Source organism: Gnatocerus cornutus, chromosome 10 (genome assembly GCF_029298725.1).
Source record: "Gnatocerus cornutus isolate USDA-ARS CGAHR chromosome 10, icGnaCorn1.1, whole genome shotgun sequence".
Classification (NCBI taxonomy): Eukaryota; Metazoa; Arthropoda; class Insecta; order Coleoptera; family Tenebrionidae; genus Gnatocerus; species Gnatocerus cornutus.
The window spans coordinates 6,020,025-6,037,863 of NC_142242.1; the positions used below are offsets into that span (position 1 = coordinate 6,020,025).

The 17,839-nt window shown below is 36.3% G+C and overlaps 1 protein-coding gene across 8 annotated transcripts in view; it reads right to left on the reverse strand.

The window, feature by feature from the left end:
• Cirl (Calcium-independent receptor for alpha-latrotoxin) overlaps window positions 1-17,839 on the reverse strand; it is a 70,250-nt gene that overhangs the window by 16,175 nt on the left and 36,236 nt on the right. For all 8 annotated transcript variants that reach the window (XM_088046944.1, XM_088046945.1, XM_088046946.1 and 5 more), the window contains one exon: window positions 15,209-15,308. In XM_088046944.1, the coding sequence (XP_087903070.1) occupies window positions 15,209-15,296 (88 nt within the window). In that variant the 5' untranslated portion in view covers window positions 15,297-15,308. The remainder of the gene's footprint in view (window positions 1-15,208; window positions 15,309-17,839) is intronic.

The window sequence follows — 17,839 nt, forward strand, 5'->3', positions numbered from 1 at the left end:
TCTTTGAACGTGTCAGATCTGCTAGCGAAACAATCGAGATTCGGGTAGGGGTATGTCCATGTCCTAATTGCTAATTCATGACGAAATAAAGCTGCTCTCTCGCCAGCCGATACTCTGTCAACGATGCATTATGTAAGGAAGTTTGATTAAAATGGGAAACCAAGTACATAACTGAATATTGTAATTTATTTGCGAATTAGTTGTGTCCGTATTAGGAATATAATTTCATTATTAACCACACTGGAATGTTCTTTCTGTTCTAATTCCACAACTGCAATTTCTTCCTTTTTAATTAGTGGGATACGAGGAGGAATATTAATAACGTGGCGTCACTTAATATTGTCATACAAGTAAATAAATTCGGCTTAATTAAAATACGAAAAGGAAAACAAAACCACATTTTTTATATTTCGAGGTTTTAATTACATACAACAAGACTAAGCCAATTAAAATTATTTCTCAACTTTTTCTTAGGGTGTTATTTTCCGATGCATTTATCATTTCTGCCCCGTCTAGAATTTATATCAACACATACATTATTTATACAGGCTGTCAGTCAACGGGGACTGGAGGTGTACTTAGTCAAGTGTTAGAAGGGTATTGACTTTTGCGGATAAGGGAATTGGGCTGTTCTTTGCTAGAGACAAGTCGGTTGCTTGTCCGGTGTCTGAAATTCACCCTAATCCGCTAGGTAAAAGCCAATAATGGTTGTTAAAATTTTACGACTCGCTGGACTATTCTACAGCATCATTTTATCAGGTACAGTTAGGTTTATAGCAAAAAATAGAAAATGATGGAGTAGAGGGGTTAATTATTATCTGTTTCATCATTTTTCACTGTTGGTATGTCGACATAAATCAAGCCATCAGACTAGATCCGTAATAATAATGAAATATTCGTGAACAAACGTTCGATAATTTGATTAGGAACAGATTTCCGATATGATTTAGTTTATGGTCGTTGCCCAAAGCACGGTCCATATTGACAACATAATCCGGAGAACGTGGAATTATTCGACTTATAGAAAATACTCTGATCTCGACGCGCATGCTTAGAGTAGCAGTAATAAAAATCGGTTTTATGTATTACCGCCCGATATGCAGGAAGAACCCGTTTCGAAGCATGAAGACATTTCTAAAGGAAGAAAACAGTGCTCTGTTTAAACACTAGTTCAACAATAAATACGGGCCTTTACTACGTTGCTCATAAATAAAACGTTTATTTCACTTCGTGTCTTGGAATGCGAAATAATGTATTCGAGCTTTAGTTTGTAGAAGAGAAGTGTCGCTGGTAAATACCCATCAGAACAACAAATTAAACAACTATGAGCTTTTAATGAAAACTTTTCGGCTCGAAGACTCATTTGCTTGAACTGAAACATTCATTTGGCTGATCCTTGCCCGAGATCAATTAGCAGAAACGAACTGATATTGGATTATTGTCGGGGGAAAAAAAATTGCGACAACCTCATGGAGATATCAGCGTTGATTTATTGCGTTAAACTCGGGACTCTCCAAATTAACAATAATGGTAATGATAATCAAAGGGTGTGTGCACAACCACCGCCTTAACAAAAGCTTCGACCATCTAAATCAAAAGGGTGTAAGCAGAACACATTTTTTCGCGTTAATAGGCTCACATTTCAAGTTTCTACATTGTCACATTTAAAAGAGAAATTAGCACTGATGTGAATATCACATAATATGAAAATATCTTAGTTGTATCATTTTCCCCGAGCTTGCTTGCAAATGTGGTTCATAAATCTCTTTTAGGTGGACAAAGAGGCGTTCGGGTGTAAACAAAATAGGTAAAAATGTTGCTACTCTTTGCAGGGATGAAACGCCTCTCCCTTGTAAAAGTCCCCTTTTATCGACGAGGAAGATAATTATGGATTCGCCGGTTTTTTGTTAAAAACGGGATGGAACGGATTTCTTGGGGCTACTCGACGAAAGTTAAACGCTGTGCGCAGAAAAGCAGTTGTGTGTGCTCTGCGGGGACCCATAAAAAGTCATTGCTTTATTGAGGCGGCGTCGAATCGCAACCATTTCGAAATTTTACCGTCCGAATTCGCACTGGAGGACCATCTACACATGAAATGTTTGATGTTCTTTGAGAAGAATAACGACTACAAGTAGTGACAACGTCCACCGACACAACCTTTTTACTTAATTGCGATAATTAAGGCAACGAGGAGACATATTTAGCTCGACCGAGGTCACACGTACAATTGCAGCATACCACCTCCATGTGAAGGCAGGTGTGAATACTCGGCTTCAGATTATAGTTCCATCGTTCGCATTTGTATAGGCACAGAACAAATGCTAGGCATTGAAAGCTTAAAAGGGACCACGTCATTTTTTTCACACCATGAATTTGTCTCTATTAAGATATCCCAACCCCCAAGCGATGACCAAATCCGAAAATCTCCTCACCTGTCTACTCGAAAAACACATTACAAAGTGTATAAATCATTAGTTACGGTTTAAAAGAAAATCGCGACGAAATACCTCCGCCACTTTAGTTCTTTTGATCGAATTCAAGTCGTTTTTACTTTGAATGGATTCTGTTTGCTGCAAAATATGGCAAATAAAAAAATGCAAAGAATCGAACAGGTTTTTCGATAATTGGAAATGGGAGAAAACAGAGTAAACGCCTCTAAACTTATATAAGACGGAGCCAATAAATATTGGCGCTGGAAAAATAAGAGAATGTCACAATTTGAACGGCAAAAGACGGAAACGGCTTCGGGCTATTGTGGAGCCACCACAATCTTAATATCCGACTTGGGACAGTCATCATAATCCTTGCAAAGAATCGGTTTGTCGATTTTTCGATGTGTGCTCGAGGGAATGCAGAATCATTCAAAAAATAACCAACCAACCCACCCGATGAATTAATGTGAACCATTAAAAACGTCTTCAATTTCTTCGTAGTTAATTCTTTGCAAATGGAAACGATGCGAATTGGTTTGTCACAAAAAGGACTGGAGTTCTTAGGTTTTTTTACATGTGGAATGGATGTTTGCGTTCCTGGAGGCAAAAAGAATGTTTTCGCGAACGAAGAATAATTGGCCCCAGTAATAAACGCTTATGAAACGGGTTAATTGGCACGGAAGAAGGTATTTATAGAAGATTTTCTGTTGGGGGATGGAGACAAATAAAGGAATCAAAGAATGAATAAATTCCGTGGAGATTTGAATTCGTTGTTGGGATTCTTGGCATCCGGAGTATATCCAATTAAGGGAGTATATACATAATCAAAGATCGTGGCTGTGCGGGGGCTTCATGGTGGAACGCGATAATGAGAAATAGCCTTATAAAATAATAGTGAAAGTGAAGCTGGGTTAATAGCAAAATAAATAAATTGGCGCTTCGGCCGGCAATGTGACGCTTTCGACGATGAAATAGCCACCATCCGTAAAGGGATGTGGAGTGTTAGTATTGATTTATCTCCAGTGCTGGAGATCTCCATCCCCGTTTACCCCCAGGCTGAAGGAAGCCACTCAAAATCGAGGTGCATAAATTTATTGTTCGAGTATTATGCACGCGCGAAACTGTTTACAGAGGTAATCGGCGGCGATTTACATAAAATTTACCCTCGCAACTTTTAAAAGGGTTTACGTCGTTAGCATCAAAACAATTTCATCCAGTAGCGCTACTACTCGACTAAGCGACAGACTTTAACGTAATTATTTATTCATTTTGCACTCGTCCAAAACCCAATTACTGACAATATCCCATCGAAAAAGATTCACTTTTTTACCGACACCACAAATCGTTCTAAAATAACCGCGAAGAATGTCCTGCCTCTTTCAAAATCCAAATTGAATTTTACGACGTCTCAATTAAAAACTTACAAAACAAGTGGAAAGAAGTTTCCAGTTGTCAAACGTTGCTCCATTTCTCGCTTTATTTTAAACCTTGTCTAGCTGACCACCTATGAAGCATCTTGTATAATGAAAAATCGTTTAAATGCGTTTGAGATTTTTGTGTTTGCGGGTGGTGTGGGTGACATTTGAGTGATCTTGATGACGTTTTGATGTGTTGGTCGAAACTAGTTTTGTTGGCATGTCGACGTGCGGAGTGCACGACACGTAAGCAATGCCAGCAATTCTGGCCACATCTCTGGATGACGACCGGGTAGAAAGCGTGCACGGCATCTTTGCAACAATCTAGAAACGGACCGGACGACCAATCAATATGCAATGCATACAGAGAAATAGTCAGGTTGGACACTGATTGATGTTAGCTTATTTTATCAACCACATTAATGAGTGAGGAAATTGCGAAAGCGGCAATAGGAAATCATCGCTATATTCAATTCTACCAAACGTGATTAATACGTTGGTGTTTTATTTAATCTTTTCTATCGACACATATATACCGGTCTTCTCCGGTCGTACGTCTCTTGAAAACTCACTGATATCACGGAATACTAACAAATTCGCCCCGACGTCATGCGTCAGTTTGATCTTATCACGCTGCCCACGTATTTGTTGTTATACAATAATAATACATGATGGGCTCTATTTTCAAACAACCAAATTGCTTTAATCGGACCAATAAATGACCGCAAGAGTCCACAAACTGCTACGATTTTCCGATAACCCTTTAGAACGAGGAAAAGAAAATCGGACAATGGACCATTAATACGTTAGTTTTATTTGCGATATAAATGCTTTGATTTCTGTTTCATTTATTTGATTTTTAGCGAGCTTGTAAACAACTGCCATCGACATGTTAATTTGATTCGATTTATTTATATCGAAATCTAAAAAGAAAGTGTCATTTGCAACATAGTGGCGTTCATAGAAGTGGTGTTATTTTATTGTTGATAGTTATTTTGGTGGATTGGATTTAATCAACGTTTATTTAGCATAAAAGGCTGACTGCCATATGTGTGTGTGTGTGTAGGTTGACTGTGAACGACAATAGGGTGCTAATGTTGTACATTCTCTGACACAATCGTCGATTGAAAAGAGATGATTCTGCTATTTGTACAGATCCCAGTCAGTCATATCAGTCGGATTACCTATTTCAGTCCATTAGGTAGCAAAAACGGCTCAGAGGGTGCATAACCATGATGAATTCGATAAGAAAAATGAACTAAACTCCAAAAAGTATGAACGACAGCACTAATTTAACCGCACGCTTCTTGTCGGTGTAGTTAAATTATACTCACTCACATCCGTCGTTATTCGACCAATTGCTTGACATACACGTCGGATGTGTGATTTGCCTTGAAAATTGATTTAATTCGATGAAAAAACATCAATAAAAAGGTATGAAATTCTCTGGGTAATCAAAGATTGATTTCCGTCGGAGATATTCAGAGTACGCCATTGGCTATGACTAACTCATTTATCCATTTCCCGTTCTCCAGGATCCAATTGACGCATTCCTCGCCTACCCTCGTTATTTATCACCTTCATTTTTATAACAGCATAACTGATCCCGACGACGTATTATTAATTTATTGAAGATTTTACCGGACAGCACTCGAAGCTCTTGAAAATCAGTTGCACGGAAAAGCTTATAACTTCGCTAATGTTTAATTCTTTTTACTGGCCTGAACAGTTAGTACGCTAAATTAATTAGATACGGCGGCTATTTCATCGATTTCCTTCTCGTAAACTGCTTTTATCGCTCATCGTATCACCAACCCGAAAAGTCTGCACGCCTTTTCATATTACTTCCCAATATCAGTCAATAGTGCCCCATTTCAATGACGTGCCCGATAATTTGCCCTAAAATAAACCTCTCTTTCCATCCAATCTGACATAAATAAGTTTACCCCCGTGGCTTCAAAAACTAAATTTCACTGCTCACTTGGAGATTATCGAAAAACGAACTTAGTTGACTTATTAATCTGATTACTCATAAATTAGATTGATCAGTTTGATGGTTCAGAGAGGAAATTATTGCAACTACTACTATTCCCTGTTGATTGCGATAAATCTCAATAGATGAGGAATTTTAAACTCAAGGCGTTTTGAGGATCAAAGGAAATTGATTTCATAGCGCCTTTTCGAGTTCAACTCGCACTTATAAAATGCGGCAGTTTCCAAGAAAAGCGTTTACATATTAAAAAGCAACAAGCAAGTATATCGAGTTATTACGTCTTACTGTTAAAATTTTACTGGTTTCTACATGATAAGGACTATTTTTTGAATCACATCCATGAAAGCAGTTATCAAACGACACGCACATGTTTTAAAAAGCTGACAAAGCTTTCGGTTCTTCATATTTTCGAGGGATCCCCTTATCTCAATAAATTTACGACATCGTTGTCTATAATGTGTGGAGTGAATTTAAATTGTTTTTAATCAATTTATTTGGAGATTGACCCTAAAAAATGATGTTTTGTGTTTATGGAGGATAAAAGATTGAGATAAACTTTGATACTAGTCACTATTGGTTGGGATTTGAGTCGGAATTTTTGGTTTAATGCTTCTTTGAGAAACTGAAAGTTGGTGAGTTTGTGAAAGGATAATCCTTTTATAAGAATTTTCGCAATAGATTTGTGATTAATATGGGTAAATTCGGGTCTGGCACGAGATTGGTTCTTGGCATAACAATAGACGGTTCTGTGATTGTCATTAACTGACAAGTCGGATATGGAAATGGGATGGTCTTCTTCTAAATGGCGCTGTTAGGAAATCTATTAAGAATGAAATGCGTACGTAGGTTCTTCTCTTGGTGGCCGTAATTACCCAAGTCCCATGAATATAAATGAAAAATTGTCGAGATAATAACAGTACCTATTTTGCGGTATTGTAACTTCTTCAAGGTGATACAAAGATTCGAAAAATGTTAAGAGGATTTAATAAGCATAAGCCATCGACTGAGTGCAGGGTCCCGATTCGAATATTGCGAATTGTCCCGGAAACAGGGGCACATCCGTAAGTTAGCCAAGTTTGCATTGAGAACGGGCCCCATTTGGAGCTATTAATTAGGCAAGTTACTTTGTGAGTTAGCCAAGTGGTAAACACAATCGCAGCCAAACTCCACTACAATGTATCGGTGAGGTAATAATAATTACAATCGCTCTAAAACACTCCAGATTAAGAAAGTTATGGAGATTTAATGACGGTTGAAAATACCGCAAGTCTCACGGCTCTGAGTTGGCTGTTCCTTGTTTTCATTTTCCCTTTTACCCTTGTTTCGTTCTTCATTTAGTCACATTTCAGACCGTCCCGAGGGCATTTTCGCCTCAACTACGACGAGCTTGGTCAAAGATGATAAAGTCTTCTGTATAAAAATGAGATAATTTTTAACACCTTAATGAGCAATTTACATTATTAGAGAGACTCTTAACTGATCCCGTCTTTACTTTGTTAACTATCATTAAAAATGTTTAGTTAAATTAAAACGTCACCACAAAATAATCTTTAAATATCCTCAGTCAGATTTAACTGATTGATTATTTATCAATGATTAAAACCGTTTAAGCCACTTCGATCCACGATTCTGATTACAATTATCAAGATTTGAATATCCAGACGTAAAGTAACACGTACCTATTACAACGTAGAATTTTTGGTACCGTTAAGTTTCAAGTAAGTACTCGACTCCGTCTTCCAGTACAGCACGGTTTCTTTTGTTACCCAGTATTAACAGTACTCTTCATGCCCACCTTTCAAAATAAGACGTTTTTAGAGCCATTTGCTAAAGAAGATTCTTACTCCGTAACAGCATACCATGTATGGAATGCAAGTACTTTCAATATATGCACCGATACTGCGTATATATTATCTAAGCATGCACTGAAACTACTCCATAGGAATTCTCAACCGGTGGCTGTAATAAAATTCAATTTGATCCAAAGAATTTGTTACGCTTCAATTAAACTAGCTTACTACTTAAAATCTGCACACGTAACTCATCAACCAAATTTCGAAATACCTTCCTATATATAAAAAAAAGGGTGAGAAAACCGAGAGTGTTTTTTAATTGTGAGAAACTGTTGTCTAAATTTAATCTACCTCGGAATAAGAATAAGCTATGTAAATGACTTAGATTTTCCGGTGCTTTTTGATATTTTTTCTACGTAACACAGTGACCCGTGTTATTTTAATTCAAAATTAATCAAAGTATGTTCGAGACAGAATAATAAAAGTTGAGTTTGGCGCCGAATACGACAACGATACAATAGTTAGTTATAATAATAATTTCTTCTTCTTGAAACTAAAACTGATTGGTTTGTGTGTTTTTGTCGACGACTGCAGGATGGTGGAAAAAGAGTTGTGAATATATGTATAGTTACGATGCAATTACGAGAACGTCTACAAGTAGAATGGGGTTAAGTGTACATTCTGGCGCGTCTCATTCCTTGTATTGTTGAAGTATCACAACATTATCATTCGAAGAGTTGGTAATAAAGACGGTGTATGGAGTTGGTAACAAGAGTATTAAAAAACACGTGAACGGTCAAACAAGTATAAACTTCCTGCTAAGAAAGGTTGTAAAGTGTTTCCGAAAGGCCTATTAGAGCTTAGTGGCTTAGACCGGTAGTAACACGGACTCATAGGGTTGGTTCAGATGTGGAGAAAAGGGGTGGAAATGGCGATTGAAAATAAACAGTTCGAGGGCGATATCGGGTTAGCTTTGCACCGGATAACTAGCATAAGCACTGTTTGGCCATTATACGATGAAATAGGCCATGCGTCACTGACAGATGCATAACGCTACGCTTTCGTTCTTCTCTTACTTTTTACCACAGTTCCATTTATAAAGATCCCATTTACTACTTTAAATAACAATGACAAAAGAGCGCACCCATCAAACCCAGATACCCGTCTTAACGTCCTTAACTTCGTTTCCGAATATCACTTTATTTCCTGTATATTCTGATGCTACAAAAATTCAACCTCCATTGCCCCACACAACAGCAATTTTTTCTCATTTAAATCACACATCTCACTGTCAAAAACACTCATTTCTTCGAATTAGAACTTACAGTTTTAACTATTGGACGAATCCTTTAATAATAAATGAAAGGGCACTTAAATTTTATTGCTATTTAAGAGTGGACCAACCAATCAATTAGGATTAATAATGCAAAACAATTGGTAAAAAATCGCTTCCATTTAGCAGTTGTCCCCAATTTACTTACTAACGCTAACATATGTTGTAATTATTGTGAGATTAAAGAACCTGCAATAATAGCGGTAATAAATAAACGTACGATACCATTAAATTTTCATCAGTTTTATCCCATATGTTAAACTTATCGATTTACAGATCTGTTTTTATGTTCTGCTAGTTCAACTAGTTCAAACATCATAAAAAATTATTGACCCTTAGACCAAACTAGCAAACAATGGTAAAATTTTTCATTACTTCTTGGTTTCGGAACAGACTTACATAAAAAATAGAGTACGGCGCAGACTTAATTTCTATGAAAGCCTGTTAAAAATAATCCAATCAAATTGTACCATTCATCCAGTAACTGTGCGCTAAAGTGAGATAAATTCTCATGGAAAACGTGTCATACATATAAATGTGAGAACGTTATTTGAAAACACGCTTTGATATAAAAGGAAACTGCAAATTCGACCTCTGCGATTAAAAACCTACTTTTGCTATCAGTTAGTAAATAAAAAAAGCTCGTAAATTAAACCCTAAATAAAATCGTGACATGTTTGGAGTTTACAATTTGGACCTTACAATGAATCAATTTTGTTATGAAACGATCATTTCGAATGAAAATTACGAACACGACAAGCATGCTTTTTTCCCCGTTTTCTTTTGTTGGTAATAATCTAATTTCACAACGTATTTCAGTGACCGATTTGTCAAATTTTAATTAAGTTTGATTAATTATTCCAGTGGCGTAGCTTGGGATAATAAGCTTCACGGTCACTGCCGTCAAGTTAGCGGAAGCTTCCCAAAATTATTATTTAAATTCGCATCAATTACTTGCTTCATCAAATTTTTGTCTAACCCTTTCCATCGGAGTTGACACAATAATCCATTAAAATACGTAAACCAGGGAGATTTTTGAGTAATAAGCCTCATGATTAATAATTACTGATATTTTTCTAATCGTCATGCGATGATTAACGACTCTCAATCCCACTTAAACGTATTGGTTGTAATTATTTATTAGCAACGAGTATTATTGTCGCATCATGACGACTAATTACCGCTCTTCGCCCGTATGTAAACAGTAGTACTCAAAAATAGACAATGTGTAAACATTTATGAAGCAGCAAGTGTTTGTTAAATAATTAAAAAGTTAGAAGCCTTCTTACACGATATATTGGAGCAGTGGTGTATTGGGTTAGAAATACGACCCCATTATAAACACTTGTACAGCGCCAACACTGTTCCTATGTCACTTTCATCGCCTTATATAAATTTTAGCAACTGTATAAATTCAATAAAATTGTCTTATCGACCGTTTCATATTACTATCATTAGTACAATTGCTACCATTCTGAAATTTCACCAAATGTAACAGTAATACTTATTTTTCCATTTCCACTGATAATAATCACTTTGACAGATTGTTAAGGAAATGAGAAATGTTAAAGTAGTAGTTTTGCCACTTTTATTATCAAAAATTGAAAACGAGCCCAAGCACTTTTCGCCGAACACTGTACAAGTCAAGTGGCTTCTCTGCAATTCCTTTGCAGTTATTAAAATTAAGTAAAGTGGAGTGGAGTTGATGTGATTATGGCAAGGCGAGAGGAAAATTGAGAGAAGGTGCTAGAAAAAGTCGATTTTAATTAAATATTGATAAAAGGACGTCGAATAAGAAACGCAAAGTGTGTGAAATTGTTAGGACACGTTGTGACATTTACGAAATTTTTTTCAGCAAATCAGGTTAAACGGATGTCTGAATCAATCTGATCGACGATCGTACACGGGAAGTGATGAGTAAAAGTCGACGATTTAAAGGCTCTCTTATATAAACGTTCCGATGCAACTTGCAATGTTCTAATGTAACATTCCCCGCAGCAAAGCGAAGGAACCCTTGTCGCTAGAAAATCAATAAAGACCTGAGCACGACCGATTGTAGCGTTGAGTTTGAGTCGTAACACAAGATACCTGTTCACTTTAACTTGCAGTCGTAAGTCTCTTGCTGCGATTTTTCAATCGACTATGATGCATCCATTACGCGAGACAAATATAAAATAGCAAAATAAAAAGGGTGGTTTCCTCGTTACGAACGCAAGTCGCGTCCTCAAAACGTTTTAAAAAGAGGATCTGCGAGATCAAGGGAGACAACTAAAGATTATCATTCAGAAATGGCAAAATCTTGTGATTGAATCCTTAACGATTACTTCTTTAACTAATTTGAGCTGGTTTTGGCCTCCGCTGGTCCCAGTCGGTTGATATATGGTAACGTTTCTGGAGAAGAAAAGCCGGGGAGCTTTACAACACGTTCATTTTAGAGCAACGTCTGGTGGGATTCTCTGTAAAAGAGGGTGAAACATTGACTATTGCTTTCATAACTCTGGTAGAATTTCAAATCGTAAATAACGTGCAGCTTGGAACCACTTTGAACCCTTTCGTCACCAGCCAACACAAGATGAAACGTGTATTTGCCATTTTTCCTCCGTTGTTCTTTCCGCAACAATATCGATGGAAAATTATATATCAAATACTCACATAATATCAAAACTGAAAGGTTTGTTTTAGAAACTGAAAACATCAAACAGTATGGAGTGGCAGAACTTTGTTCGACATCTTGTTTATACTTTTAAAGGTGCCAACTCTTTCATATGTTTAGAAAAAGTATAAGGAAACTTTACAAAGTTTCAGGATTTTATCAAGCAAACTAGGGCGATATCTCGGAGATATATAGTCGACCTCGTAAGTGGAGTTCGGTATGAAACAAAAGGATTTTATCGTCACGACAAAAAATCCTCAATTTAATAATGACACTCTGTTAATAGATTCCAGCAACACTTTTCAAACATGATACCGAAGAATACGCTTTGATCTTGTTTTTTTAAAACGGAAACATACAATTTTTCTACGTGTATCTTGCTGCCATTATCATCGTGGATAATTGAGATTGCGTGTGATGGTCGATCCATGAAAATGGATTAGTCGTTTAAACATGAAAGAGTGCAGGTAGTAATGAGTGCACAAATTCGTCGATCTAAAAACGTGCTTTTAAGATGCATTAAGTCACACGGTAAGTGAGATGAACGGAAGACAAACAGAATGCCGTTCCTCTCTCTGCTCTTTCACGATGCAAAATTACCAACATACAAGTCTTTTTTAAAACACAAGCAGCGAAATTCGAACATGTCATTCTCCCAATTTAGATTTGCGACATACATAGACCCATAGCAATTAAGAAAAAACCCAAAGTGGTGTGTTGCATTATTGATAAGTGACGATCACCGTGTTGGTCGAATTCGTTTGATTTTTCTTTTTCTCGACTTCCATAATTAAACGACCAAATCTCGATTCTATTGCAGGTTGGGTTCGAACACTTACGAGTCTGCGGGTCATAACAATAAAAAAGGACCAGATTAAGCGTCTTCAAGTCAGAGCAATCGCAAGGCACGTATTACATGAGCAGATCGAAAAAGGACCGGACGTTTGTATTGTTTACAGATGAATTAAGGTCTTGGCTAGTGTCCAAAAGTAAAGGACAATGCGGCAACGAAATTGATGCAATTTGGACAATTCCGTGCAACTTGCACCAAAAAAATCATTTAGCTTCAACGGTTATGTGCATTACTTTCGTGATTGCTAAGTTTTTTATCACTGTTATTTATCAGCGCTGGAAATGATATTAACATTCTATTATAAAGTTGACCTGTTTGGATTTTTTGCTTGTCAGAAATCGAAACCCGCGGGATTTTCGTCAGCGTAAAACAATTTAAATCTCTTCTAAAAAGCAATTAAACCCTTCTCCAACATAATAGAGAATTGATTAATGCCTTTACTGCATTTTATGAAAGAACACAATCGTGCAATGGACATTTTGTGATTCAGCTTTCGCGCATTCTCTTCATTATGACTCAATGTACGTAATTTGGATTTATTGATAGTTTTTTTTACGTTTCGGTACAGAATCTCACATCAAACTACAATTTATGTGATTGGATGTTGTTATGCAGGGTTGATCGCACAACAACGATAAACAAGTTACTATTATTGGGAAAAACCCCCTTTCTTCTAACAATATGAACCAGTCACTGCTTTTCCGGGTATGATCGTATAATAATGCGACTCGTTCGCAGAAGAATGGAGACATTTACGTTTTTCAAAAAAATATTTCGAGCTTGTGTTGATAATGCTATAATAGAGTGCATGAGAAAGTAAAGAAAGTTGTGACTATAAGTTTAGTGGGGTGAAAAGTTGGAATGTTTTTCCGTTGGCGTAGAAACATGTTGCCGTTGGGATAAAGGAAAAACCTATATAATTTAATTTATTTGATAGCATGCCGTAACAGAAAAAAATATGGTTCGCTTAATTTCAACGGTAAGAGAGAATGCAGCAATTTGTTCCGCTGGAAACGTACTGCAACTTAATTACAGTTTAAGCTCAGGAGTATCGAACTAAGGCCGTGTTATTGGTCCTAGACGAGTGTTTGTGTTTCATGAGACTGAGCAGGACCCGTTTCTGGAATTAAAACATCAAACCCTAATTCGGAGACAGTTCGTGCGATGGAATAACAATGCCCAATTTGCCCCTAAACCAATGTATTTTAATAACGACCGACAACACTCACAATTATTGGATTTTTCAATTATCGACGCGCTACCGCCTCAGCACTCACTTATTTACTTAAACCTTCACCTTCGCACAGCAAACGCCGCATTCCCTTCACAGGATTAAATAATCTTTCAAAGGCTTACTGCGAAATCAAACCGTTAATGGAACGATCAAATATTTTTACGATGTTTCCAAGTTATCACTTATCAGTTAAAATCGACAGCGGTCTTCGATTCGTACGAGAAAAGCTCATTTACGAAAACAACCCGAAATCCTTGAACCTGTGTTTCCCAAAATAAATCAACTTTCCATTAAGATTGAATTGAACAGAGAAAAAGCAACTCTTTTCTGACAATTATGTAACTTTCCCCGCTTTGATTATGAATATTTTATATAAACTCTAATGTATAATTTAACAAAACGGAGTGAAGACAATCTGGTTGGGATTTTGAAAAACCAAAGTTTCCTTTCTAACGCATTAAATTTGCATCTCAAAGTGGCTTTGTAAAATTAACATAATTAGCAAAAGTAGAAGCAATTTTGAACGTTATGTTTATCACTACTACAAGTGTGTGTTCTGTTCCATAGAAAAACGATTCCTGACAGGGTACAAAGTGTTTTTCGTCTGTCCACTACACAAAAACATTCAATAATAATAATAATTACAATACACCTTAAACAGCTCACAGTCGATATAGTCTATTACATCATCAACAACATAAACAAACGATTATTGATGAAATTGATTTTTAACTCTTAATTAGCGGTTTGAATGAGATGGTTGATTTGTGACGTCACAACAATCGATCTAGTTATCATTATTGTGAAGCGTTGATGCAATTATCTTAGAGAATCGATTGTTTACAAACAACAGCACTTCAATGTATGGTACCGCGTGATATGCTGTGGTCATGATCCTGAATCTCATTTGCATTTTACTTGCAGAGCTAAATAGAACAAAGACAAATTAAATTAAAACATTACCAGCTCTCATCACCCCTTTTCCCTGGTCGAAATGAAGAAATGACTCGTTTTATCGAAATCAGCCATAAATATCTGTTTTATGAAGATTAAAATTCGTGAGGATGCAAATAAATTTCCCTTAATCGACACTCGAGAATTAATTCTCACAATGATTGGGTACATCAGTATGCACTTATTGGGCTACGAAATGATAAATATCCAATACGCTTAATGCATACTCAACAAAGAAATTTTAGGTTTTAAATCCGCAATATAAAATACAACAAAAAGAAACATAGTTTGGTACAACCGAGAAATTGGTATCCGAACACGGGGCAATTAACAAAATCGATACTTAGTTTGGACGTAAAAGCATCATGTATGGGGTAGGAAATTGAATTATAACGATATGATTACTTGGAAGAGAGATAAAATGCATTCGAGCTTAAGAAAATTAATGAGTAAAGTACGATAGGGTGAACTTAATAGGATATTAGTTCGAGGGCAAATGCTAATACTAATAAGGTTACAGATACCAAGTGTAAATAAAAACGACTTACCTATACTTTTGGCCATTGCCTCCGAGATAACGACGAAACTAAAGAGTAAAAGAAGCAGGCCGGGCCGGACCTTCCCATGCCAGGCCATGGCACCGTCACCCTGAAATAAAAAAAAATGTCAAAATTGAAAAGATTACGTTCCATTTGAGCGCCGCTGATCATACAATTCTGTTATTTACAAAACAAACTGTTTTCCGCCTGATTTTTAAATGGCCATAGAACCCATCCATTTTCATGAGCTTTACCAAACAGAAAAGCGGCGGAACAGGATTGCCGTATAAACTCATCCTGACGATTGTGTGTGAAATTTACATGGAACCGATTACGAATTACATGAATTAATATCTGTTTTTTAATTACGTATAATTACTCTTTCCGTGATAATTTTATTCCGAGTTCCATGTTTAATAATAGAAATGTATAGCACGGTTTCATATCGCTCGTAATCTATGTGTCGTGTTATTGTAGCGACACTGAAACATGACTGCTTTTTACGAAAATTCATGTAAAAAAATATTAATATTTAGTCACACTGCACCGTTCGTAAACATATTTTAGAATTTTCTGGCATTTTTATGGTCCACTTTATTCAAAATTTCCTCGATCGACAGTTTCTGCGGGCGAATGAAGGAGTAATCGATTATGTATTCACATTCGAGAATTTTAACTAACTCTATCAAGAGCCAGAAAAACGATAACTCCCCGATAATGTAACATTGACAATGAAAACTGTCACGATAATGACTATCGTAGATTGCAGTTTTCCCATGTCATAGGATGTGTAGAATCGTGTGGTTTATTTATCTACACGACCAGTATTGTTGCAGATAGTTCAACACATGATTTATTTTCATTATTTAGTAAATACGAATCATTACTCATGGTGATTAAAGTTTTAATAATTAATAAATGAACAGTCGAGGTCCCGAACTAGAACCTTGCGGTACTCCAGTCGTGACCCCTTGTGCCATAAACAAAGTGTAAGCTTGGTCAGTGGCCTTGCGTTTGTTCTCTTTAACAATGAATTCGCTTGAAATTTATTACAGTTCATTTTTTAAAATATATTTCATATTTTGTTGTGGTCTTTAGATTGTTATCTTCTCCTGCAATAAATATATCGCAACAGATGATAAAATCAAGCCTAAAGATTTGAATTAGATATTCCTTTTGATACATTACTGCTTGGAAATTTATGACTTATCCGCCCCGTAAAATCAATTGTTAAGTTATTTTATGTAAGCGATCGTCAATTATCAATGGAGGTAGTTGTGAAGCCCTACTTGACGTTTCTTCCTATTATTATTTAATTTAATGATTGGTTTGGTTGAGAAGCCACGTTCTATAGTCGGGTTGTGACAGCGCAACTTGTAGCCTATCGGAATTCAATAGCACATATTTGTAATATTAATTATATATACGTGGGGATACAGAATAAAAGAAATTCATATTCGATGTCGACCAGTAATTAAAATCATGATAAAATAATGACGATAACGCCAATGATGGGTATGTGAGTTTTGGTAAACGTTTATTCAGAGACTTTAAACATAAACGTGGCTGTAAATCCCGTGCATGCCATATCGTTTTAAAGCTTTTCACTAGGGATTTGCCCTATCTAGAACCCCACGACTTGTCTTTTTTTCTCTATCTATTCTATATTTTTATAGAAATATATTTCAGTGTTGTTCGTTAGAACAAAAGCCAAGTTTTTCTAGTATCTGTGACACTTGGATCTCTCGGGACAGTTTTACGCGATTGAAGTGGAAACTCACTTGCACGTATTTTATTTAGGAACGTTACAACTTCTCTCAGTCGGCCATTTAATTAAGCGTGTTCTTAATCGTTCGCCGCCCAAGTAAATATTCAGAAATCCTGCTAAATTTATTCATGTCTACGCGTAACGTAAGGGCGGCATAATGAGTTATGTATGCGTTGCAATAAGAGTAATTCATAAAAGTTATGCTAAAATATTCTGAACCGACCCAGGTGCACACTAACGCAGCTAAGAGTAATGTCACTACCACAAGGAAAGCAATTAGTGAGAGCACTGCTTTCAACGAGTCCATTAGAGACTACAAAGTGATATCACACAACATTCGCACATTCTCCATAAGAAAATTAAATCGATATACCCTTAAAGTTTCTCAACAACATATTAAACGATGAAAGAACATTTTTCGGAATTTATCCAGATCGATGATTGAAAAGTTCCAACTATCGCCTTTAAAGTTGTCCGATCCTATTAGAAGCACCAAGACTTTATTGATCCCAAAGTCTCGAATTTAGTTAAATCGTAACCCCCGTAGAATACGTCCTTAAATTTAGTAAATTCGAGAAGGGTTGACAGTTTGCACGCCGTCCATCGTTTGCGTGGACTGTTCTTCATCATTTATTGTGAAAGTGTGGTGGATTGATGAGAATATTTCTCGATAAACTTAAATCAGGTAGAGAGATAAAATGTGAACCTCTTATACATAATACATTCTAGCCATAAAATTCTACAGTTGGTAGTTTAATTTAGAATGTTTTTAAGGAACACAGCTGACGGGAAAATACGAATAAAGAAAATATATTTAGGTAGCATAATTGAAGTAGCACAAGAGGGTGAATAGGTATATAATAATAACATGT